The sequence below is a fragment of the Leucoraja erinacea genome, chromosome 22 (assembly GCF_028641065.1).
Source record: "Leucoraja erinacea ecotype New England chromosome 22, Leri_hhj_1, whole genome shotgun sequence".
Classification (NCBI taxonomy): Eukaryota; Metazoa; Chordata; class Chondrichthyes; order Rajiformes; family Rajidae; genus Leucoraja; species Leucoraja erinaceus.
The window spans coordinates 24,991,133-25,016,511 of record NC_073398.1 but is presented as its reverse complement, the minus strand read 5'-3'; the positions used below and the strand labels follow the sequence as shown (position 1 = coordinate 25,016,511).

At 42.1% G+C, this 25,379-nt stretch overlaps 1 protein-coding gene across 2 annotated transcripts in view; it reads right to left on the bottom strand.

Moving 5' to 3' along the window:
* Positions 1-25,167, bottom strand: part of ncaph2 (non-SMC condensin II complex, subunit H2) — a 37,066-nt gene extending 11,899 nt beyond the window's left edge. The window contains exons 1-16 of one of the 2 annotated variants that reach the window (XM_055653215.1): positions 25,020-25,167; positions 22,814-22,970; positions 21,621-21,722; positions 17,296-17,351; positions 15,957-16,038; positions 15,461-15,532; positions 14,627-14,706; positions 13,661-13,812; positions 9,554-9,637; positions 7,969-8,057; positions 7,749-7,820; positions 6,262-6,331; positions 5,514-5,618; positions 4,637-4,690; positions 2,638-2,708; positions 1,568-1,685 (exon numbers count right to left, since the gene is read on the bottom strand). In XM_055653215.1, the coding sequence (XP_055509190.1) occupies positions 1,568-1,685; positions 2,638-2,708; positions 4,637-4,690; positions 5,514-5,618; positions 6,262-6,331; positions 7,749-7,820; positions 7,969-8,057; positions 9,554-9,637; positions 13,661-13,812; positions 14,627-14,706; positions 15,461-15,532; positions 15,957-16,038; positions 17,296-17,351; positions 21,621-21,722; positions 22,814-22,921 (1,315 nt within the window). In that variant the 5' untranslated portion in view covers positions 22,922-22,970; positions 25,020-25,167. The remainder of the gene's footprint in view (positions 1-1,567; positions 1,686-2,637; positions 2,709-4,636; positions 4,691-5,513; positions 5,619-6,261; positions 6,332-7,748; positions 7,821-7,968; positions 8,058-9,553; positions 9,638-13,660; positions 13,813-14,626; positions 14,707-15,460; positions 15,533-15,956; positions 16,039-17,295; positions 17,352-21,620; positions 21,723-22,813; positions 22,971-25,019) is intronic. The other variant, XM_055653216.1, reaches the window with a different exon arrangement.
* Between the last annotated feature and the right edge of the window lie 212 nt (positions 25,168-25,379).

The window sequence follows — 25,379 nt, the reverse complement described above, 5'->3', positions numbered from 1 at the left end:
CCCCAAACACCTATCCGACAGATCAGAAACACTCTTCCAGAGTCGGGTGTGGATTTGTCAATGACCACTGTCCGCAGAAGATTTCATGAACAGAAATACACAACAAGATGCAAACCACTGGTTAGCCGCAAAACAGTTACAGTTTGCCAAGATGTACTGAAAAGAGCAACCACAGTTCTGGAAAAAGGTCTTGTGGACAGATGAGACAAAGATTAACTTATATCAATCAGAGTGATGGCAAGAGCAAAGTATGGAGACGAGAAAGAACTGCCCAAGATACAAAGCATACCACCTCATCTGTGAAACACTGTGGTGGGAGTGTTATGGCCTGGGCATGTATGGCTGCTGAAGGTACTGGCTCACTTATCTTCATTGATGACACAACTGCTGATGGTAGTAGCATAATGAATTCTGAAGTGTATAGACATATCCTATCAGCTCAAGTTCAAACAAACGCCTCAAAACTCATTGGCCGGTGGTTCATTCTACAGCAAGACAATGATTCAAAACATACTGCCAAAGCAACAAAGGAGTTTTTCAAAGCTAAAAAATTGGTCAATTCTTGAGTGGTCAGGTTAATCGCCCGATCTGAACCCAATTGAGCATGCCATTTATATGCCGAAGAGAAAACTGAAGGGGACTAGGCCCCAAAACAAGCATAAGCTAACGATGGCTGCAATACAGACCTGACAGAGCATCACTGAGAAGACACCCAGTAACTGGTGATGTCCATGAATCGCAGACTTCAAGCAGTCATTACATACAAAGGATATTCAACAATACCTGCAATACCTCTTTACCTGTATTGAAGCAATTAAACACACCTGAGCAGTTACAGACGCCTGTGAAGCCACGTGTCCCAAACATTATGGTGCCCTGAAATAGGGGGACTATGTATAAACACTGCTGTAATTTCTACATGGTGAAACCAAAATATATAAAAATGGCCTTTATTAAAATCTGACAACGTGCACTTTAACCACATGTGATTTTTTTTCTATTACAAACCTTAGATTGTGGAGTGCAGAGGCAAATAAATAAATGATGGGTCTTTGTCCCAAACATTATGGAGGGCACTGTGCACTTCCCAGCTCCTATCTGGCAGAACGTACAGACGATTGATCGTGCACACCACCATATTCAGCCACAACTTCTTCCTGTTTTCTTTGGCTTCTGAACTGTTCTTGCGTAAGCTGGGGTACTGACAGATTCACCTCTACCCGCTTGCGGACATTGGACTTTTGTCGATGGGACTATTGCGTCACAATACTAAGAACTAGATTCAGCACTCTGCACCCTTTCCTGTGCCAATTGTTCATGAGTTTGACTTGATGGTATTAATGCATCATACACATGGTCTGTTTGGATAACATGCAAAACAAAGCATTTCACTGTATCTCAGTACACCTAACAATAAACCCAAGTCTAATGGCAAAGGGCTAGAGAAGGATGCCCATGGTCAATTCTCATGAGTTTTTGTATTTGTTTGAATGAAAGAAAATTATCTTACAGCGCTTACTCAGCACCAAGTATCAAGAATAGTGTGAAACCCCTTCTCTTCAATTACCTTCTATTCCCTCGTAATCCAGATGGTCTTCGGCTTGATCCTGCAAGTCATTTAATTCTTCTTCCACATCCCCTGCTTCAATTTCTAACTCTTCTATTACCCGCCCACGTAGAGCAATCTGCAGAGGAAAGACTTCATTAACATAATGATAAACACCAACAGCAGGAGCACTGACACAAACCGGAATGCATCTGCAAATGCATTAGGGACCATAGAATCAGAATCTATATTTTCCAATTCCGTCTCAGACTCCCCCGCATACAAACCACCTAAATTACTCATTAGCAACCCATAAACCGAACAGAACTTACTCGTCATTTCATCCATCTAATGGTCGACACAATTCCAGAAAATTAATTCATAGATCTCTGAACATGGAACAAATTTCACCTGCCTGTGAAAGATCAGTCCATGCACACGAAAGGCCCCGAGCCACATGCGACACCTTGAACCATGCACAACTCTGACACCCTCCTAATAATGCATCCAACATCAAGGATAGAGCGGGCCAAGTATTTCCCTTGCGCCCCCCCCCCCCCACCTTGAAACACACTCTTCCCCCAAAACATTTACCTACTTTCACGATGGTCTCTGCCTCACTTTAAGACTTGCCCCTCCCTTCTCAGAAAAAAAGTCATTCATCCCATCGTTGCTTGCTGCATCATTCAAAAAGATTATTTTGTTAATCCTATCACCATTTCTCTCTGCCATGTCTTATTTACCTTCTCCCCAACCAAGCCATATCTGATCATATATCCGCATCACCTCCTCGAGACAACAGCCATTATATGCAAATGTGCAATTTTGTTGATAAGCCAAATCACACATCCCGCTTTTGAGTCTGAATTGAACCATGTGCCCATATCTGGAAGGATTACCAAAAGAGATTGTCGTACCTCCAATTACAGCTGTGAACAGATTATACAGCAGAGACGGAGAATTATCGCAAGGTTTCTGGTTAAATGATCCTCCACCACCCCGATCCAGACGAGGAACCAGAATAATAAATATTGCTGAATTTGACAGCATCTAGTGATTATTCTCTGCTGATATAACTTGCACTCACTCACCATCCTCTGCTGATACTTCCTTTGTGCACCAAGTCTTTCCTTCATGTGTTTCCAGTACAGAACTTCCATATCTGCAACACAAACATTTTAATAAAATGTTTATTACTTACTCAAACTTCTACTCTTAATACAAATTGATCCCTACTTTGCCAAGCCTGCTCCGTACATAGAAACGTGCAAAGCAAACAGGCCCTTTATCTGTTTAAGAAGGAACTGCAGATGCTGGAAAATCGAAGGTACACGAAAAAGCTGGAGATACTCAGTGGGTGCAGCAGCATCTATGGAGTGAAGGAAAAAGGCAACGTTTCAGGCCTAAACCCTTCTTCTCAAAGGAAAAAGGCAACGGTGCCTTTTATTTTAGCTCTATTTTAGCTGATGTAGTTGTGGTCTTCTCCAATTATATCATCATATTCTCTTTAAAAAAAAAACAATGACCACTTGACCCTTATAAACCACCATTAAATCATATAATGTATTTCTAAGCTTTCTCCCATCAAATACACACCTCTATTTCCACATTTCTATTTTAATCGCTCAGACAGTGTGTCTAATCCATCCCATAGGTTAGCCCTCGAAGAAACATCTTTATACTTATAAAACTCTGATCTTGGATGTGTGTGTATTGTACGATGTTCTTGTGCATTTCACATCTCCTCTAAAACACGATGCGCTAATGGTGAAATTTTTACATATTCCGATAGAGATTTGCGCCGTGATGTCAAAAATCGCCTTATCTGAAATTTTCATGCCTTATTTCTCGAGTTATTTATGACAATGGCCAAAAATGTCAAATAACTTAGAAAATAAACAAAATGGTCTCGCTGATGAAGTCACAATGGATCTGACTGCCTGCCACTGCAAGTGACATCACCCCTGTTTTGTCTTCTGTACTTTTTGGCTTCTTAACTTTCACTTCTTTAAATTTGTCACTTAGCGTTTTTAAACTACTGCTCAAGTCGTGCTGCGTGCTCTGCTGGGCTCTTTGAAGTTATAGAACATGGCGGCGGTCGTTATCGCCGTGCCGCTGCTGGGCTCGGGGAATCATGACGCCTTTTCCTTGCTGGTGATCCCGATCCCACCTGGCCGACCTCCTCTCTGTCACCGCCGTCCGATCATCTGTCACGCAGGTGGGTGGGCTTCCCCTCGGGGAAGACACTGTTGGCTGGCCCTCCACTGTTTTTGGCCGTCCGCCCGCTTGCAGTGTCAGGGCCACCCCCCTCTGTGCCTCACGCCCCCTCTGTGCCTCTCTCTGTGTCACCCTCCCTCTCTAGCCGTGCCTGCGTGTTGGGGGGCTATGCGTGTGGATAGGGCGGGGCATGGGGTAAAAGGAGTGAATTAATAATATTGATATACTATCAATTGGTGTGTGTGTGTGTGTGTGTGTGTGTGAGAGAGAGACACCGCAGGCCGCCGCCCCCTCCCCTCGCATTGATGGGACCCGACGGTCTTGTATTCCATAAAATTAGTGACTAATTTCAACTGCTATTTAACTTCCTAACCCATCTACACTTCCATTCCATGTCTGAACAATCTTTGCAAATATCGAGAAAATCTTACACAACAGCTTTGTGTAACAGAATGAATCTCAATACGAACAGTTTTTTTAAACAAACACAACTCTCTAATGTGGGGGTGCCTGTACTGGGGGTGCCTGTACTGCAGTCCACAGAAACATCACTAGAAAACGTACTTGATTTCTCTTTAAAGTGCCAACATCGAACTCTTCTGTGCCACTGGCTTTCCTCAACCTCCACAACAAATATGCCATGTGGCCAGAGAACTACTCAGACCAAATAGGGAATGAAAGCTATGGGAAATGGGCAACCCATGGCAGGCAATAGTCCTCAGCAAAGGAATTAGATTCTGTCAGGATTTGGGTGATATTCCTCATAGCCTACTCACTCCAATTGTTACATTCAATAAAGTCGGACATGATCTCCTCAATGAATCACTAGATAAGAACGAAGTTCGGTCCCACTTTATCGGGACTGCTTCCCACCTGCGAACATTGGTCCTTTCCTTTTGCTCTTCACATCACTCTGACCACCATAATCTGAGAAATTAAAAACAAAATAAGAAAACCATAGTATTGACAGATAAACATATTGAAGCACTGTAAAAAGAGAAATAGAGAGAAATCAATTTTATATGGTTATATGGTTATTAATTTTAACAGTAATGAATGTCACTGTACAGAATACACTAATGGAAACACGATGGCACTGCGGTGCAGTCAGTACAGCTACTGCCTCGCAGTGCCAGGGACCTGCATTCAATCCTGATTTTAGACTTTTAGAGATACAGTGCGGAAACTGTACGTCTTTTGAGTAGGAGGAAACCGGAGCACCCAGAGAAAACCCACGCAGTCACAGGAAGAAAGTACAAGCTTTGTATGTGCAGCACCCATAGTCAGGATCAAACCTGGGTCTCTGGAGCTGTAAGGCAGCAGCTCTACCATTGTGCCACTGTGTTGCCCACCTCAGGTTATATCTGCATGGAGTTTGCAAATTCTCCCTGTACTTCCGCTGTCTTCCCAAATCGGGTGGTTTTGTGGGCTAATTGGCCTCTGTAAAATTGCCGTTAGTGTATAGGGGGTGGATGCAAAAGTAGGATAACATCGAACTATTGTGGATCAATGGTCAGTGTGAAATCAGTAAACCAAAGGACCCGTTTCCATGCAATATCGCTAAACTAAACTAAGCATGCCATTTCAAAACATACTTTGTTTTATACTATGGATAACTTTGTTGTAACAGAAGATATTCATAATAACCGATTCACACGTAAAATAACCTTGCTCAGTTGTAGACTATAGGAACAACAGCCCAATGTCAGTTACAGTTTTCAATGGGATAACCCAGTCAATGAGTACTCACATGTTGCACAAAACCATTTCCCAAACTCTTTCAATTTTCCGAAGTTTTTCCGTTTCCGTTTGCTTCCTATGACATTGATACATGATGGAATGAAAAAATGCCTTCCTAAAAAAAGACAAAAAGTTACCCATCAGCATCCTGAGAACAGAACTCATCAAATATCCCAAACATTCATATCCAAGCATAACGGATGCAGTTTATACCATCTAAAAACTGCATTTCAGTTCCTCACCCAGGCCTCTCAGACACCTTCCAAACCCATAACTTCTACCAACACGCAGCAACAGGGCTCGCAGGCTCATGGGAAGAACAGCATCTACCGGTTCCTTTCCATGAGGCATTCAGACTCACTGCCAATGGTCTAAACCCAACAGCACAATGGGAATACTTTGAATAGAAGAGCAGATAAATAATAAGCAGTCGTTCACCAGTAGCTTCTCAAAAGGCAATTGGGCAAGGGTAATAAATGCTGGCCTTGTCAGAAACTGTAAAATGAAAATTTTAAATAGTTCCTTGTAGTAGTCAACTAGTTGAGACTTGGTGTTGGGCCATATTAGCACGGGAAATTCACAATAAGTATCCTGCACAATTATACTGCTGATACCAGGCTCCCCCAGTTAGATTATTGAAAAGGAATCGATAATTATCAAAATAGAATAAATATTTCTGTTTGCCAGATGCTCTACTTGCCAGGCCGAGTTCCTGAAACAATGCAATACGCAGAAACTGAACAAGGTAAATAGGGTACCTTTCTTGAACGGCTTGTCCTGTGTTGCTTCAAAAGGGTCCAAGCTCCTCCAGGGATCAAGCACTTCCTGCTGAACAAATAAAAAGTGATTGAACAAGTTGTACTGCAACAGTACGCCTTTATTGAATAGATGTGAGTGTCATAGCAATCCTGTAACACAAGCTGACAGGTTCATTCAGAAGAACAGCAGATGCATGGGAACATCTTTAAGATTCCCCTCCTTGCCACCATCATCCCGAGTTGTATCACGGATGCTTCCCATTTGTTTAGTTAAGGTCTTGGAATTTGTTCTAGCACCATTAAGAACACCCAGAATCCATCAACAGCAACATTTAAGAAATGGTATATATCACCTTATCAAAAGGTACATGAGCATGCCCAATAATTCTGATTAAATGTTTTTATATTTTTTTAAAGTTAGTTCTGCAGTACAAATCCATGGCAACATACAAGAGATATCAGTGCCAATCACCTATATACATCCAATGTATATACCCATTTCTGTTCCTTTTGCCATCTCCTCCTTCCATGCCCCCCCTTTCACTTTTTATTCTCCATCTTAGATTTTCCTTCCTTCCCTTTCAACCCATATCCCTCCCTCTGACGCGACACTTCTCTTCATTCCTTAAGTGACACCTTTATGAATCAATTTCACCGTTGCCACTATCTGACCCATCTTCCAATCACCCCTTACCTGTATTCACCAACCCATTGCCAGAATTTGGCCTACTCCAACCCCTCTCTTTTCCAGCATTATCTCCAACCTACTAAGTCTGAAGAAGAGTCTCAAGCCAAAATGTCACCTGTACATTTCTCATCATAGATGTTGCCTCACCTCTGCCGCCGAGCCGAACCCTTGCAGCCGAACACGAGACCCGGCGGGCCATGGCCTACTGGGGAGTGGGCAGATGACCATCACACCAGTGCCCCACGGCCGAACGCAGCCTGAAAGGAGCCTGCTGAGCCCTGTTTGTCCCCTGAAGACCAGAGGCTGGGAGGATGGAGCGGGTGAAGACGGATGCGACCGGGAAGGAGAAAGGCCGGTAGAAGAAAGGGAACCAGAATCTGACCTATTGCGCCTTCAAAGTCAACTGCGAGATGCACCCCCGGGGAACAAAGGTGGACGAGTGAGGAGAGGGACATCGGTTCACTGGGTTACCCACACGTTCAACGACAGGTGACGGATGGAGGCCCGCAGCAGCCTGCGGCTTGCCTGGAACACGCACCACTCGTATTATATGGAGCATGGACTGGACTTATAAAATGGTGCCTCTTGCATATCAGTACACTATTTCTATAGAATTTGCTAATTGGGGAATATGCTTGGGTATGACAATACTTTGGATTGTTTAAGAAAATAATGTCACTGTTTATTTGCCTTTCACATGTGACAATGAAAGCACGATTGAAACATTGAAGCTCTGAGCTCACCCAGCACCTTGCCTTTTGCTCATGGAATATTATTTCCAGGATTGTGTTAGCATTACCTTCCTGTTTGTTGGGTCGATCTCCATCACCTGTTTCTCACGGAGCATGTACCTGCGTGCTTCAGGTACACCCTGCAGGGACATGAAGTGTTAACTTTAAACTTACATTGAGAGCAATCACACCCCAAGAGAGCAATAATTAGCTCACTGTACATGTCCTCATAGCTCAGCCCCCAACAATAACCTGGCCCAAATCATCTTCCCCCACTACAGCTCCTACCTTCAGATGTGCCACATGTTCCTGATCCATGTTTTGCTCTGGCAACGGTGGAAGAAAGCAATCATCAACATCACCACCATCATCACTTCCTGTGGGACCCGAGGTAAGAGGATTCAACAATTGGGTTCAGTCCAGAAAATTTGAAAAAGCTGTTAGGTACAGCAACTTAATGGCAAATGAAAGGGTTGGTGTGGCAGTGATCAGAGATTGTAATTATTCCAAAACCAAGACTCTACAGAAGTAGGGATAGCTTCATCTTGGTTGGCCTGCCACTTGTCAGTTTACCATATGTTCATGTACGCTGAATCAAGCCACAGGAACTCTCAGCAAAGTACGGGGACTGGAAATCCTAAGTGGCCACTTGCGCTCAGTGGCACTCAGGCACTGAGCGCAAGTGGCCACCTAGGATTTCCAGTTAGTACAGGGAAAGCTGGTAATAATTAGACTGCCACAGCAATTTCCAATCAAATTTGGGATCCTGCTCCTCTCCCTGCAAGTGACTCGTGTTGTAGTACTCGTATCAATGCAAGTTTTGGATTGTACAATTCTCAAGCAAATGGTATCCAACACTCAAAAATGGTGCTTGGTAAGTCTTTGGATGCTATCAATTCCCATAAACCAGACTCGATGAACACCTTCAGGAAATAGGAAAAGTTGGATATAAAAATATAGACCTTCATGGATCATTAGGATCCATTTGGTTTCCAGTGAGAGGTTAATTTGTAGGTATTGATAACTTGCATTTACGCAGCAATTTTAAAAAGCCTACAACTGCACCCTGGGAAATCCTACTCTTACCTCTCAACCAGAGTGATCGTTCATGTCTCAATGTGGACTCCAATGGAGACTACTTATAATTAGCATCTCAGAAGAACAAAGCATTCAACTGTCAAATTGAGTTGGGGAGAGATGGCACTTGAAAATCAGATACATAGGCAGTTTTCTGCTATTAACTGTTGTGCTTCCTATACCAAGCATTTTGTTTTATGTTAACTGCATGTTAATAAACAACAGTAAAGATCTTTAACCAGTGTATACTAATGAGAACCAAAGTATGGGGTTCCTGGGATGGGGGTTGGGGGGGGAGCAGAGTTTAAACAAATTAGGCATTTACCCAAGTTCAAAAGAAAATCATGTATGTCACAGGTTTTATAGGGTCAATACGAGGCATGTTTCCCATGACAGGATCTAGAATCAGAGATAGTTTCAAATTAAGTGGTTGGTTATTGAAGATTGAGAGGATAAAATTCTTCACCCAGGGAGTAGTAATTCTACACCCTAGAGGGCTCTACAGGGAAGGAAATATGCAGTGTTACACTACCTGGCCTACATTTGCTTCCACACCCTCAGCAATGCAATTGTCTCTTAATTTGAGTTCCTAATTTCAAGGACCATTACACATAGACATTAAATTCTAATTTTATCAGTAATGCCTTTATCCTAGGGTTGAATAAATTAAAAAAAAAAAAACACAGGCAAAGCAGGAACAACACTTGCACTGAAATTGTTGCTCTTCTAATTCCCCAGACCCTTCTCTTTAAGCTAATGAGCAGTTGCACCAAATTTTCAAGACCAAAATGCTTACCCGCATCTGAAAAGTGCAGTACAGGAACAGGAGCGCCACAGTCGCTATTCTCTATCACCATGTCTTGTGCAACATCCTGCAGGCCTGAAAACAAGGAATGGTATAAACTAATGAGCAGAATCCAACTGTGCTTCTGCCTGTGCTCACACCACACAATTCACACAGCCGTCTGCGCTCTCAGCAAGTGCTAGCATCAATCTCACAAGACATCTGTCCTCCTTTTAAGTTTCCAATTTCAAATAAAAAGCATACAGCACAGGAAGACATGTTTATTGTAGCTGTACTGGCTTTTAGTCCCGAACAACTAAACCAGCTCTGGTCTTTTTGCCAATTACTTCAAATCCACATTTTCTTGTTATTTTCCTATCAGTGGTCGCAGTTACTTATTAGATTTCCACATAATCTTCACTGGTTCAAGAGTACACCAGCTTTACCAATCCCCCTCCATTACTCATGCTCTTCATTCCAGGCACCATTCCGATAAATTGCCTCAACATTCATGGTTTTTACATACTTCAACCTACTTTTATTTAGCAGGGCAAAACTGCCCAAACCAGTTTACAATTGATATACAACATTAATTGAGAGGAAGATACCAACAAGATGTTTAAGAATATTGCAAAAGGTGAGATGAAGATAAAGAATCAGATTAGTTGAGAAAGGAAATTCCAGAACTTATAGCCTTAAAATCTAAAGACACATTGTCAATGGAAGAGCAATATAATTATAGGAATTAGAAGGGTTAGAATCTTAGTTGTAGGGCTGAAAAGTGGCATAGGAAGAGCACGGCTATTTGTAAACAAGGACAGAAGATTTGTAAACAAGGACAAATATATCAAAACAAGGCAGTGCAACAGAGCAATAACAGAGACACTGGGTGATTGGGAATTAGGTTATAGAAAGTGTTCTGGAGCAGCACAAGTTTACATGGAACATATGATGAGACGGTAATTTTGAAGTCACCACATCAAGGGTGGGAAAGATCTCCCACACTCAAACAGGAAGAATTTGTATGGGAATAAGAAACAATAGCTTAGGTCTTTTTTTTTTTTTTTTTTTTTTAATAATTAGAGGGAAATAGTTTGGCTCAACCCCTGCTGTCAATTCAGAGACCCACGTAGAAGGGTAAACAGAGATGATAGCAGAATATGCGTCAGAGTACACATGGAATCCGACCTAACGTTTCAGAGATGTTGCCAAAGGCAGGGTGTAAATAAGAAATAAGAATCCAGCAAGAACTGGTCATTAGTAACTCCAAAGTTGATGGTGCAGGACAGCAAAGTTTTCCAGAATACAATTAAAAGAGGTTTTATTTCAATACCATTTAAAAACAATTCACAGAATGTCATATCATGACAGACAGATGTACTTTAAGGAAATATATCCCATGTTTAACTAATTTGAGATTCCACAAATTTTAAGATAGTTTATAAATAAGGATAAGTCTGGTCCTTACGAAACAAGAGTGCTTTATGTCTCTATGTCCCGACACAGAACAAATTATTCTTATTTGCAGCAGCACAACAGATATGTAAACAGTAGGCACCATAATAAACAAAAAATGAGTTCAAAATATAAAAACAAACAATATAAAGCAAAGGCAAAAAGTGGCCTACATCCCAAGTGCAATCAAGGCAGTTTGTAGTTCAGTTTAGTTGCCATTCATAGTGTTCAATAGCCTGATGGTTGTTGGGAAGAAGTTGCTCCTTGGGGATAAGGTACTAAATTAGGGTAAAGCAGATTACATTATTAAGCTGGCGCTAGGGAGAGTAAAATGACAGCAGATGTTATTGGGCAAATCCACACCTAACGTGTGAGAGTGGTCTAAACGCTACCAGATCAGGGTTCAGGACCAGCATGTTCCATTAAGGAGGGATAAGTATAGTAAGTAAGGAAACGTTGGATGACCAGAGAGGTTGTAAATTTAGTCAAAAAGAAAACGTAACATACACAAGGGCCTTTGAGGAATATTTTAAAAAAGCAGGAAATTAGGAGCGTCAAAAGGGACCATGAAATGTCACAGAATAAAGAAAATTCTAAGTCCGTTTAAAGAGAATTCCAAGGCTACACAAATTAAAAAAGGGTGACTGGTGAGAAGGTAAGTCTTCTCAAAGATAAAGGAGGACATTTATAGTTGGAGTCAGAGGATTTAGGCAAGATACTAAAGTTCTTTGCATCTGTATTCATGAAGGACAAAAATGCTGAAAGCAAGATCAGTGTGGATAATATTAATCCACTAGGGCAGTTTGAGATCAAGAAGGGGGAATCCCTGATGGAATCTATCCAGGTTACTGAGAGGCATGAGGAGAGATTACAGGGGACTTGACAAAGGTCTAGCCCACAAGGGAGGTCAAAGAGGACTTGAAAGTTGCCTGTGTTGTTCCTTTGCTTAAGGGAAGCAGAGATAATCCAGGGGGAAAAACAGGCAAGTGAGCCTCACATCAGTGGCAGGAAAGCAACTGGAGAGGATTCTTCATTATAGGATTTACCTGCTTTTGGAAGGAAATGGAAGGAAATTAGTGAGAGCCAGCTTGACTTTGCCTAGGCAGATCAAGTCTTAACTAGTCTGAGTTTTTTTTTAGTTTTTTAAAAAGGTGACAAAGGCAATTGATGGGGTTAGAATAGTGGATGTTGTCTTCATGTATTTTAGTAAGGCATTTGATAACGTCCCTCATATTAGGCCAATCCAGAAGGTTAAATTGTAGGGTAGTTTTGATTCAGAACTGGTTTATCTACAGAAGACAAAGTACATATATAAATGACCATGGATGTAAATGGGTTGGTTAGTGGGCAGTGAGGAAGGCTGTCCAGGCGTACAGTAGGAATTAGATCAGTTACATATATGGGCGGATAAATGGCAGGTGTAGTTTAATCCAAGTAATCTGTGGTGTTGCATTTTGGGAGGTTGAATGAAGCACATTTTCAGTTCATGGCAAGACAGCACCAATGCATAAAAGGATCGAGGTCCAAGTCACTAGCCCTCTGAAAGTGGTAAGACAAATAGAGTGGCAAACAAGGTGTATGGTTTGCTTCCTTTCATCAGTTGGGGCTTACGCCCATACACCCTTATAAGAGGCTCAGTCTGTAATCTAATAACAGTGATGAAGAAGCCCTTTCTTAATCTGGTGGTACATTGTTTCAAGCTTTTGGACCTTCTGCCCGACAGACGAGAGATGAGGGACTGACCAGTGTGCAAATTGTCCTTGATTATATTTGTGCTACTCTCCAACAATTGCGTGAAGTGTACATGGAGTCAATAGGGAGCGGTGGGGGATGCATTTGCTTGTGTTATGGAATGGGCTGCATCCTCAACTCCCTGCAATTTTGTGCAGTCTTTTATTGATGCTAGATTTGATCTCAAATGTATAGGTCAGGGTCCCACTGCAGGAAGGAAATGTTGCCTTTGTAGAGGAAGGACAGATTGCTCCGGATGTAAGGAACTTTAGTAGTGAGGAAATCAGCTGGTTTTCATGGAACTTTGATCCAAATGAATTTTTTTTTTAATTACCATGGAATTGTGGACATGTTGACGTCAAGAGATCCAGTCTCTTTTTTGGATCTTTGCCATATCAATCCAAAACAAATCTCGCTATTCCACTATCCTCCTTGCCCAACAAAACTCCTAAACAAATATCCAAAGTGCTTTATTTCAAACAAACTAAAGATTCACTGCTGTAATCCACTTCATTTAGCTTTGTATTTTCTCCTGCTTCAAACATTCATCCACTTTTCCTTTTGAAAATGCAATGGTCTAAGATTTAGACACTTCCTTTAGCAAATCATTTCACATAATAGGCAATCAGCTATTGAAAATGAAATAACTTGTGTTCAGAAAGTTTCTGAGAACAATTAATACCAGAGACACAAAAGAGAGGGGGGGGGGGGGGGGGGGGGGGGGGGGGGGGGGGGGGGGGGGGGGGGGGGGGGGGGGGGGGGGGGGGGGGGGGGGGGGGGGGGGGGGGGGGGGGGGGGGGGAATCACAAATTTGGGAAATAGAAATTGTTACTCAGACTGTAATAAAGATGGGAGGTACATAGGATTGAAAAACAGTGACCGGAGAAAATGCAACATAATGCATTGACAACTTTCAGGCATACATTTAATTACCATTCTTATTGTGCTCTGCAATGTTCTCTTGCCTATTCAAATAGTTCATTGGTGATGCGTTGTTCAACTCCAACATAAAAGCACCACTGGCATGAGGAGTGCAAGTGTTCATTCGGAAATCCTTGCGGCTGCCCAAGATTTCTCCTCGTCGGCTATAGTTAGAAAGAAATACCAGAAGTTTTAGGTACTAAAGTTCAAACATGTTTTAATTCCTTCTCACCATCTTCAATTCCCTTGCTGCATTCTCTGCTGGAGCCCAATTCAACAAGTCTGACATGGTGAGACAGTGACAAGTGTGATAACCTAATACAACTCTCAAGCTAAGGCCTAATCCTCACCTCACCCAACATAGTTCACCAACTGGGAGATTTGTCCTTGCTCCTTCTTGTGGACTTGCTGAAAACCTGGGCTGAGATTGTGTTAGGAGATAACATTTAACATCTAATCCATCCAGCTAAGTATCAGTCAGCAGGTGGCACTATTTTCCATGGATGTAATTCTGAGCTCCCTGATAAAACACCTCTTCTGAATATTTCAATGCAAAAATTTTCTGAATTTAGGAAACTCCATATTCATCATATAAACGCTGGTAAATTACGTTAATTTCAACCAGGGACCCAATACAAAATATTTCACCATTTACAGTAGGAATTAGTTGTGAAATGAAACTCCTGAGCAATGCCCTACACATAGAATGGTCTTGTAAGCATATCTGCACAGAACAAACTTGGCTCCTCTTCTTCAACAGCCAATTTACAATAAAGGAACAAATTACCTGGGTGATGAATCAATAAAAACTGTCAGAAATCTCTTAGTTGGGAGAGAAGGGAGCAAGAGAAGAAAGGAAGCAAACAAACGAAGGAGGGAATGACCAAAGTTTCAAAGAATGGGTGAACTTGCAAAAAGGGGAAAGATAAACTAAAAGGATGGACAGTGCAAATATGTCTGTGACAATACACCTCATACCTAAGCAGCGGATTGTTCTTTTTTTCCAATTCTTCTGATGGTATCAGTGCCATTGGCGTTAGTGGAATAATGTTCACAACCTGCAGTGCCCAGACAAGAAAGCAAAGGGCAGTCAGAGCCAAAGCTCGGGTGCAGCAGCTCACCAACTGCTGTGAAATTCTTTCTAAACATTGATGCATGAAAAATTGTAAGACCCTGTACAAATGTTACTATTTACAGTGAAATTATTTTACTATGGGTATTCCTATATAAACACCAGACTATTAAAATGCATTTTTTGGTTGACAAGTGTTTCTTAGGTCAGCCTATTCATTTTCTTTTACATTACTTGTTTTATAATAGGTGTCCTGTCATAAGGTCGCCCATGACAGCCCATGCAAAAGCACTCTTGCTTTACATGTGTTTTAACACCCCCCCCCCCCCCCCCCCCCCCCCCCCACCATCTCAGATAGAAACCCAGTGTAATATGATGACCTGCATTGCTCCCCAGTAGGTGCTTTATAAATCAATGTTCTGTTTCTCTTCAATTACAGAGGCATAATCCACCATTCCATCTCCCAAGCAGAGGCAACTTGTTATTCCTGCTGCAGATCCCTCTATACGCTATACCATTTCATATATAATTCCCATACACTCGTGATTTAAACTGTGCTAAGCCCAAAGTCTTCCTTTAGTGAGCCTGGTCTGACTTCGAGCCCACACTCACATCTTTAAAGGGTGAAGCGAGTATGCTGGGCTGGGGAATCTGGTTGGGGAAAAACAAGGGTGTTCACAGATGGAATGATGAATGATCACTGCATTAAGAAATTAGATAATTTAAACAGGTTTACGTACAGTAGAACAGGCATCCTTCTGCAAATTAATGCTGTTTTTTGTTGGACACTCTATGTCATCAAGAGACAAAAACTGGAAAAGAAGGATTTCAGCAGTTAATGACATAAAATCACAAATACCCAGCACTTTAATATCCAGTGTAGCACCACATCACATCAGGGAAATCCAGCAGTCCGGCAGAGCAGTTAAATTTACACACCCAGATTTAACCAAATCCCCAAGAACATTAATTGCACATTCCAACCACAAAATACTTAATCCCACTATTTCAGGCTGAGTTTATACATTTCTTATATAATTATAGTATTCCCAGTGTTCAGAACGGGAATCGTCACTTCAATCCCATGGAAAATCTCTTAATAGAACAAACACATCTCTTCAACATTCCCAAGTGAAAGTATGTAGGTGTAGGGATTTGTTTATAATTTTTTATTCAGACGTTCTTAAGCAGTAAATTTTAACGGTGAACAGTGCATCCTGATTTAAAATTGCTTACTTCCCATTCGGCCTTCTGATTATCCAAGGACAGGTCGTTATCTGCACCATCCACCCCAATAGATGTTGCCTTTTGATTCCGCCTGAAAGGATAAAGGCAAAACGACGTTTTAAGTAAGATTCCACTGCCAGAATGTCAGCATAATAGCAATGTTTACAGAAAATATCAGAGCAGAATTGCCTCCATTTTACATTCCTCCACAACCATTGATAAGTATATTAATGCATGCAAGAGTCTCAGGACAAAGGCCATTTTGTTGAGTGATGTGGGTTGAATCACCTGCAGCTCAACGCCGACAATACTAAGGAGTTTGGACTTTAGGAGGAGAGGAACACCCATGCCCCCATCTCCCTCAATGGTGTGGATGTGCAGTTTACCAGGAAGTACAAATACTTTGAAGTGTACCTGGACAGTAAACTGGACTGGTCCAGGAACGCTGAGGTTCTGTACAAGGGACAGAGCAGGCTGTACTATTTGAGAAGGCTCCACTCCTTCAATGTCTGCAGTAAAATGCTGCCCCCCCACTCGTCACTTTAATTTCATGTTTCATGTATTTTGTGTTTCATGACTGTTGGAAGATCAATTTCCCTCCTGGGATGAATAAAGTTCTATTGTATCGTACAAGGCATATCATTCTCATAAGGACATCATTTGTATTACTGGATGCAATCGTCCAAAAATACTACAATCCATTACCATGTGTAATCCTTCTTTAAGACATCATTTGATATAGTATTTCTATAATATAATACTCTATTGGTTTTAAAGCTCCAGTACAAACTATTATTATTTGTACAATTCTATAGTGGAATGCTGCACAGTAACTGTCACTAATGCTACTGCTTCACAGGTCCAGCAATCAACGCTCAATATGTGTCGAGTTTGTATTTTCTCCCTTTACCTCTCTGGTTTCCTCCCATATTCTAAAGATGCGATGGTTGCAAGGTGAATTGGCTATTGTAAATTAGTGTAGATGTTCGGTAGGAGAATTGAGGTGAAGTTGATGGACATGGAAAAGATATAGGCAACAGGATTATGTAGGGGAATTTAGCCTGCTGAGCCAACAGGCTAAATGGTTAGCTTTCATGAAATAAGAAACAAAACAAGGACTCTGCAGTCCTGGTTATGGCAATTGTGTCCGGATAATGTTTGTGTACAGATAATGTTTGTGTTGCTGTGGTGCTGAATGTAATATGTTATATTGTATAAAGTTGATATTAATCCACAACATATTCTCCAATACCCAGAACAGAATAATACCATATTATAGGCTGTTATAACTTCCCTTCATACATGAATCCCTGGACAACTTTGATTAGTTATTAAAAGGATTCTTTACTTTTTATTGGAGATGAGGTCCAATGCTTGGTACACCAAAGAATACAGATATTCTACCTGTGGAGAAAGAAGGAAAAAAAAAGCTCACATTCTATGCAACATTGTGAATTCAAACAGGCCAATTGATAGCAACGCAAAGAATTCCACATCCGATATCAGATAATTTTCCACTTTCTGCCTTTGAAGATAGGAAAGAAGAGAAAAAAAGGCACCCGTCTGTGGCGACGTTTTGCCAGCAACATAACAGAAAATCATCACATATAGTAGTTCTCAGTTTACCTGTATAACAGCAGAAAGCAGCGATGCAACTGACAAGCTGCTAATGCATTTAAACGCATTAGCGCTATTGCGATCTACCGGCAGCAATGAAGCTGTCGACTGTAAGGGAATTTCCAGGTAGACAAAAATGCTGGAGAAACTCAGTGGGTGAGGCAGCATCTATGGAGCGAAGGAATAGGTGATGTTTCGGGTCGAGACCCTTCTTCAGACTGATGTGGGGGTGGGGGGGTTCAGAGAGAGGAGGAGAACTTCTTCAAAGTAGACATACCTTGAGGAGATTTCGCAGTGGAGTAGACAAATTGTTTAAGAAAGAACTGCAGATACTGGAAAAATCGAAGTTTGGAGGGAGGAGAAGGGAATTCCCGATCGCAGAGGCATCCCCGATCTCGTGGAGGATTGCAGGAACAGTATGTACTACACCTGGAAACACCAGGGAGGCCTCCATGGCATCCGGAAACTTGGCCGGCTGGCAGGACGTCAGACTGAAGCGCAGGGGTCTCGACCCCCTCTCCCTACCATCCTACTAGCCAATGTACAATCACTGGCAGATTTAAGGTCGAGGCTGCTTTACCAAAGGGAGCTGAGGGAATGCTCCGTGTTCTGTTTCACAAACACATGGCTCACCCCCAGCTTCCCAGACTCAGCTGCCCAGCCTCAAGGTTTCTCCATCCATCATATGGACCGTATGCAGGCATCTGGGAAAGGGAGAGGAGAGGGTGTGTGCCTCATGGTCATCTGTTCGTGGTGCTCAGACGTGGCAGTTCTGTCTAACTCCTGCTCTCCGCACCTGGAACATCCGGCAGTGAAGTACTGCCCCTTCTACCTCCCAAAGGAATTCATCTCCATCATCCTGACTGCGGTCTACATCCCACCCCAGGCAGACGTCCGTCTAGCATTGGAGCTGCACGCCGTGGTCAACAAGCACCAGGCAGCTTACCCCGATGCGTTTACCACCATAGCCGGGAACTTCAACAAAGCCAATCGCTCCCAAACTATCACCAACATGTCGCCTGCAGCATCAGAGGACAAAACACCCTTGACCACTGCTATACGACCATCAAGGATGCCCATTTCTCTATCCCTCGCCCACACGTCGGGAAATTCGACCATTCAGCGGTGCTGCTTCTTCCTGCATACAGGCAGCAACTGAAGAATGCATCCCCGGAGGTGAGGACTGCACAGAGCTGGTCTGGGGATGCAGAGGTACAACTACAGGACTGCTTGGAGTCAGTAGACTGGGCAATGTTCAAGGACTCGGCAACAGACCTGAATGAATTAGCCACAATCATTACAGACTTCATAAAGAAATGTGTGGAGGACCGTGTTCCTACAAAAACCTTCTCAGTGTTTCCTAACCAGAAGCCTTGGATGAACCAGGAGATCCGCATTCTTCTGAAGACCAGATCCCGGGCATTCAGGTCTGGTGACGCAGAGGTCTATAAGAAGTCCAGATACGACCTTGACAAGGCCATCAAAAAGGCCAAAAGGCACTTCCGCTTTAAAAGGGCATCAATAATACAGGTGCCCAAGAAGAGTAAGGTGACGTGCCTCAATGACTATCGCCAAGTGGCATTAACATCCATGGTGATGAAGTGCTTTGAGAGGTTGGTTATGGCGCATATCAACTCCAGCCTCAAGAAGAACCTCGGCCCACTACAGTTCGCTTACCACAACAGGTCAACGGAGGATGCAATCTCACTGGTTCTCCGCACTGGACCACTTGGACAATAAAAACACATACGTCAGGCTGTTGTTTATCGACTACAGCTCGGCGTTCAATACCATCATCCCCTCCAAGCTCACGGAACTGGGTCTCTGCATATCCCTCTGCAATTGGATCCTCTACTTCCTCATTCACAGACCAGTCTGTTCGAATTGACAGAAATACTTCACCCTCATTAACAATCAATACGGGAGCACCTCAAGGCTGCACACTCAGCCCCCTGCTCTACTCACTCTATACTCATGACTGTATAACCGCACATAATGCGAACTCCATCGTCAAATTTGCAGAAGACACCTCCGTTGTGGGACGAATTACAGATGGCAATGAGTCATAGAAGCGAGTTCGACCGATTGACCAACTGGTGCCATCACACCAGCCTAACTCTCAATATCAGTAAAACCAAAGAACTGATTGTGGACTTTGGAAGAGGAAGGATGAGGACCCACAATCCTGTTTATATCAATGGGACGATGGTGGAGAATCAAAAACTGCAAATTCCTGGGCGTGCATATTTACGAAGGTCTTTCCTGGACCCAGCACACTGATGCAATTATAAGGAAAGCACATCAGTGCCTCTACTTCCTGAGAAGATTACAGAGATTTGGTATGTCTTGAAGTTCTCTTGAACTTCTACAGGTGCACAGTAGAGAGCATATTGACTGGTTGCATCATTGTCTGGTTCAGCAACTTGAATGTCTGGGAGCGGAAAAGACTGCAAGAAGTTGTGAACATTGCCCAGTCCATCACCGGCTCTGACCTCCCCACCGTCGAAGGGATTTATCAGTCGATGATAAAAGGCAGCAAACATCATCAGAGACCTACACCATCCTGGCCTCACACTCATTTCATCACTGCCACCGGGGAAGAAGGTACAGGAGCCTGAAAACTGTATGGTATGTTGTGAGTACGTGTATATACACACACTGAGCTTTTCTTTTCTCTCTCTCGTTTGTCATAGAAACATAGAAATTAGGTGCAGGAGTAGGCCATTCGGCCCTTCGAGCCTGCACCGCCATTCAATATGATCATGGCTGATCATCCAACTCAGTATCCCGTACCTGCCTTCTCTCCATACCCTCTGATCCCCTTGGCCACAAGGGCCACATCTAACTCCCTCTTAAATATAGCCAATGAACTGGCCTCAACTACCCTCTGTGGCAGAGAGTTCCAGAGATTCACCACTCTCTGTGTGAAAAAAAGTTCTCCTCATCTCGGTTCTAAAGGATTTCCCCCTTATTCTTAAGCTGTGCCCCCTTGTCCTGGACTTCCCCAACATCGGGAACAATCTTCCTGCATCTAGCCTGTCCAACCCCTTAAGAATTTTGTAAGTTTCTATAAGATCCCCTCTCAATCTCCTAAATTCTAGAGAGTATAAACCAAGTCTATCCAGTCTTCTTCATAAGACAGTCCTGACATCCCAGGAATCAGTCTGGTGAACCTTCTCTGCACTCCCTCTATGGCAATAATGTCCTTCCTCAGATTTGGAGACCAAAACTGCACGCAATACTCCAGGTGTGGTCTCACCAAGACCCTGTACAACTGCAGTAGAACCTCCCTGCTCCTATACTCAAATCCTCTTGCTATGAAAGCCAACATACCATTTGCTTTCTTTACTGCCTGCTGCACCTGCATGCCTACCTTCAATGACTGGTGTACCATGACACCCAGGTCTCGCTGTATCTCCCCCTTTCCCAATCGGCCACCATTTAGATAATACTCTGCTTTCCCGTTTTTGCCACCAAAATGGATAACCTAATATCATATCATACTATGTTTGCATGTTCTGTTGTGCTGCAGCAAGTAAGAATTTCATTGTTCTATCTAGGACATTTGACAATAAAACACTCTTAACACTTGAGTTTTCCCTTTCATTTAGCATATTTCCCCACCAGGTTGGCTTGGACCAAGAACAAACAAAAAATAAACCCCAAATATCCCTCTATCAGAGCAGAGGTAGACACAAAATGCTTGAATAACTTATCTCAGCATCTCTGGAGAGAAGGAATGGGTGACATTTTGGGTCGAGACCCTTCTTCAGACCAATCAGGTCAAACAATGTGATAAATAAGCACCCATCCTGCAGTTCAGCTGCCCAAACCAGCACATCAGTGACACTTCATCACCAATCCCACCCCTCACATCTTGCCAGATCCTCCAAGTATTTTGCACACTCTCCTAATTCATACGCATAATTATCTAAAGCTCCAAAGAAGGTTAGCTGATTTCTTCATTTTCATGTATATTTCTTCGATTAAGAAATAACCCTCACTTCCGAGCCCCAGCACTGCCTCTTTGACTGCACATGATTCAGCTGAACACACCTTCCTGCTGTAAATACATGCTGATCCCTGGATCAACATTGCAGCCTCTGCAAAGTTCATTGTTGTTTTTCCATCATCAAAGGAAATGCAGATTTGGTCCAACTAACAGGAGAAAGAGACAAGGATTATTATAATGATATTGGCCAGAAATTTAAATAATACAGCTCACATGAACAAAAATCAGGAATTTGCAAGAAGGATATCCATAAAGGCCCTGCTCCACAGCGCACTGAATGGGAGGACATTAGCTGTCCATTTTATGGAAAATAAATGTATTAATATGGCATGAGCCATATGCAGCAAAACCATGCAGGTTGGATAAAAATGGAGATGAGCATTAAATCAAATTACCACGATTCAAATTGAGATTTGCTACAAAATTATGACCTTGCTTTGTCAACCACACAAATCCCAACAAAGGATACAAAATTGTAATTATGACTTCATTATTTTTCTGCGGAAGTGCCTTTTTAAATTCCTGATACTTTTACCTACAGCTACTTGAAAAGGTGACAATTAGTTTAATCTTGTGTGCAATATTTTTGTTCCTCGCTCTTAATAGCTGTATCATCTCTGGCTCACTCAGTATCACCCTTTGCCAATTTTGGTTCTGAGCTCAAGTCCCAGTGCAGAAATGTACGCACAAAATTCCAACAGCACCTTTGGAGTACCTTTGCCAGAACTGTAGCTTTTCACAATGGGTAACTAAACACCATATAATAAGAGACACAGCTGATACAGAGGGTTTGGGGATAATATTTTTTTTCAGCTTTGCCATTTTGAAGCAGATTATCTGGCCTCTACCGTACTGCTGTATATAGGAGCTTGCTTTCTGTCAGCAGTTGCTTTATTTCCGATATCATAGGAGTGACTACAAGTCACAAAATTGATGTCTGAAGTAAAGTTGACACAAATGCAGTTTTCTCTTTTCAGTAGTCTAATGGATATGTTCAACTCTTTATATATTAATCACATATGCAGTAATTCAAATAAGTCTTCCCTCATGCAGAATTAGCTCATCTCCACTCAGAAAGTAATCAATTAAACACCAGATTGTTTTGGAATGCAATGTTAATAATTTTATGCTAACTAAAAAACACAAATAGAAAAAAAGGAAGTGCAGTGTTGGAGATTAACAAATGGCTGCTATATCTTGTTGAAGCATAATAAACGTTCAGCAGTAAAGAATTCACCTCTTCTAAATACTCCTCCAGTTGAGATGCCACATCAATTTCCCAGTTCTTTGTGAGTTCTCTAATTGGCTGAAGAAGATGTGCAAATCGTGACTCAACATCCTCCATCTTCCACTCAAACACAAAATCCCATGGATGAGGAATTAAAACAAATAATCTGTAGGTCAGAGCATTTGTGATTAAGTGAATCCAACAAAAGGGGACAACATCAGCAGGAGGGGTGGATTTACATTTGCAGCAGAGATTTGACATTTTTCACACGAGTTTAGATGAAAAGTGTTTATTGAAAAGAAATTAATATTTTAGCAATGTTACAAAACTTTCCTTCATCGGCGATGCAGTTCTGCCACTGGCCGTGTGCGCGACTTTAGCGCCTTTGGGGGGGGGGATTGAAATGCCGTTTTCTCCTGCCTGTCCGAGATGGATTTCCTCAGCCTACTGATGCAGAAAAATCGTTCCGACTTTCGTTCTCGGAAGTTTAAAATAAAAAAAAAATTGCAGGACAATTTAATCGCTGGAGTAAAATAAAAAAGCGACTTCTAGCCCTCAACGGGACAGATCTCGCGTAGGGGACAAAACACGGGGCAAGTCGTTTATTTTACATATAAACTTGCTTCTTAGGATGCCTTTAATCAAAATTTCCTTGGCAAAAACGTGATTTTGGCCCCATACGAACCGGCAGTGTTTTTCCTGCCGATATGGGGTTCAAATTCACGGCAACCGCAACGTTCCAGTCGATCGCGTTCCACAAAAACCCACTTGCAAGATGATTTAAAAGCCCCTTAATTTACGGGAATTAAACATTAAATTCCTTCCATTTGGCCTATAAATTCATGACAATGAGATTTAAAAATCATGTTATATTGTGAATTCTTGTGTGAATGTTATTCGGACACTTAGGCTATTTAAAAATGTTAACCTTTTCTTAAGAAATGGATAGATGTTTAGATCTAGTAATTGAATTTTGTAATTAGTTACAATTAGGTAACTAACTAATTATATGCTTTAATTTCTGGTCATCCAAGTAAGATTGTTTCATATTTGTTTCAGAATGCTTCAATCTATAATAACTGAAAATTTATTTCAGTTCTCTTAATTTTTAAGAAAGTTATGGGCTTTTGACTGTCCTCGATCATAGCTTTTAAGTCAATGGAAAAGCAATAGGTGCTAATTTCCGAGTATGAAAATGGCCATAACTTTTTTAATACTGAAGATATGAAAGTGAATTAGGTGTCAAATTAAACTTCTTGTTATGCTTTATCTGGATTGCAGACTTGACTTTTAAAATCTCCAAATATCGTAACATTGTTAAATATTTCCGACAAAAATATGAAGAGCATATAGATGTGAAAATCCTTGGCATTCATGTCAACAAATATAAACAATATTTAAATTGTACACCAACAGAATTCTAAACGTACGTATTAACCATGAGAAACAGTATGGTATATAAATATTTTAATACGTGAATAAACTCATTGCAAAAGCTATAAACTTAAAACAACCAACAGAATAAAGGATGGCGTCTTGGTTTCCTGGTCCTCCAAAAATATTCCAAATGGAATTTAAACTGGAGGTGTATAGTCAGGCTGTATAGGTTAAAAGTTGATATTTTCAGGGTGATATCACCCACAGAATTAAAGGCAATATGTTGCCAAATAATCACGTAAACAAAGAGACACAAAAAAGCTGGAGAAACTCTGTGGGTGCAGCAGCATCTATGGAGCGAAGGAGATGGGCAACGTTTCAGGCCGAAACCCTTCTTCAGACCGTCTGAAGAAGGGTTTCGGCCCGAAACATTGCCTATCTCCTTCGCTCCATAGATGCTGCTGCACCCGCCGAGTTTCTCCAGCATTTTGTGTCTCTTTGAATTTCCAGCATCTGCAGTTCCTTTTTTAACAATCAAGTAAACAAACTTGAAATAAAAGGGCATGAAAAGGGAATAGAGCCAGCCAAACAAATGGATGCAGACAGCGGACCACAAGGCAGAAATGCACACAGATAGAATAAAAGACTCAAAGAAAATCGAAAACACGGAAGGAGTCAGATCGAGACAGATACATAGTAAAAGTTAGATGTTCATTTAAACAAACGTAAAGAGGAATAGAATTTCAGACCCAAGGAAGTAGGAACAATAGTAAATTGTAAACAAGTATATACAGGACAGAGGGGGGGGCGGAAAATATGACCCCAGATGCACACGCACCGCAGAAGACGGTCCCCTGTCCCAGCCGCACCGGCTCCGTTGCCGTTTCCGCGCCGGGGCCGTTAGTGTCTCCGGTTCGCGCCCATTGCCATGTTTTTGTCTTTCCCGCGCAACTATCTCCAGAAAGCGCATGCGCGCGCCCAGACCCAACCGCCAAATGAAATAAGGAGCGGGTGGACATTATTCGCCAGGAAATGAAAACTTGTACAGTGGACAACTTGTCAGTATGGAGAATATTTGGATGGGGAAATGATTCATGTCAGGGAGACCAGCAATCAAAAATCTGTCGGAATACGCCTCCCCCACCCCGGCGCTCTGGTGGTAGATTCCGTGGGTAGGGGCGGGACTAAGGCTTCGGGG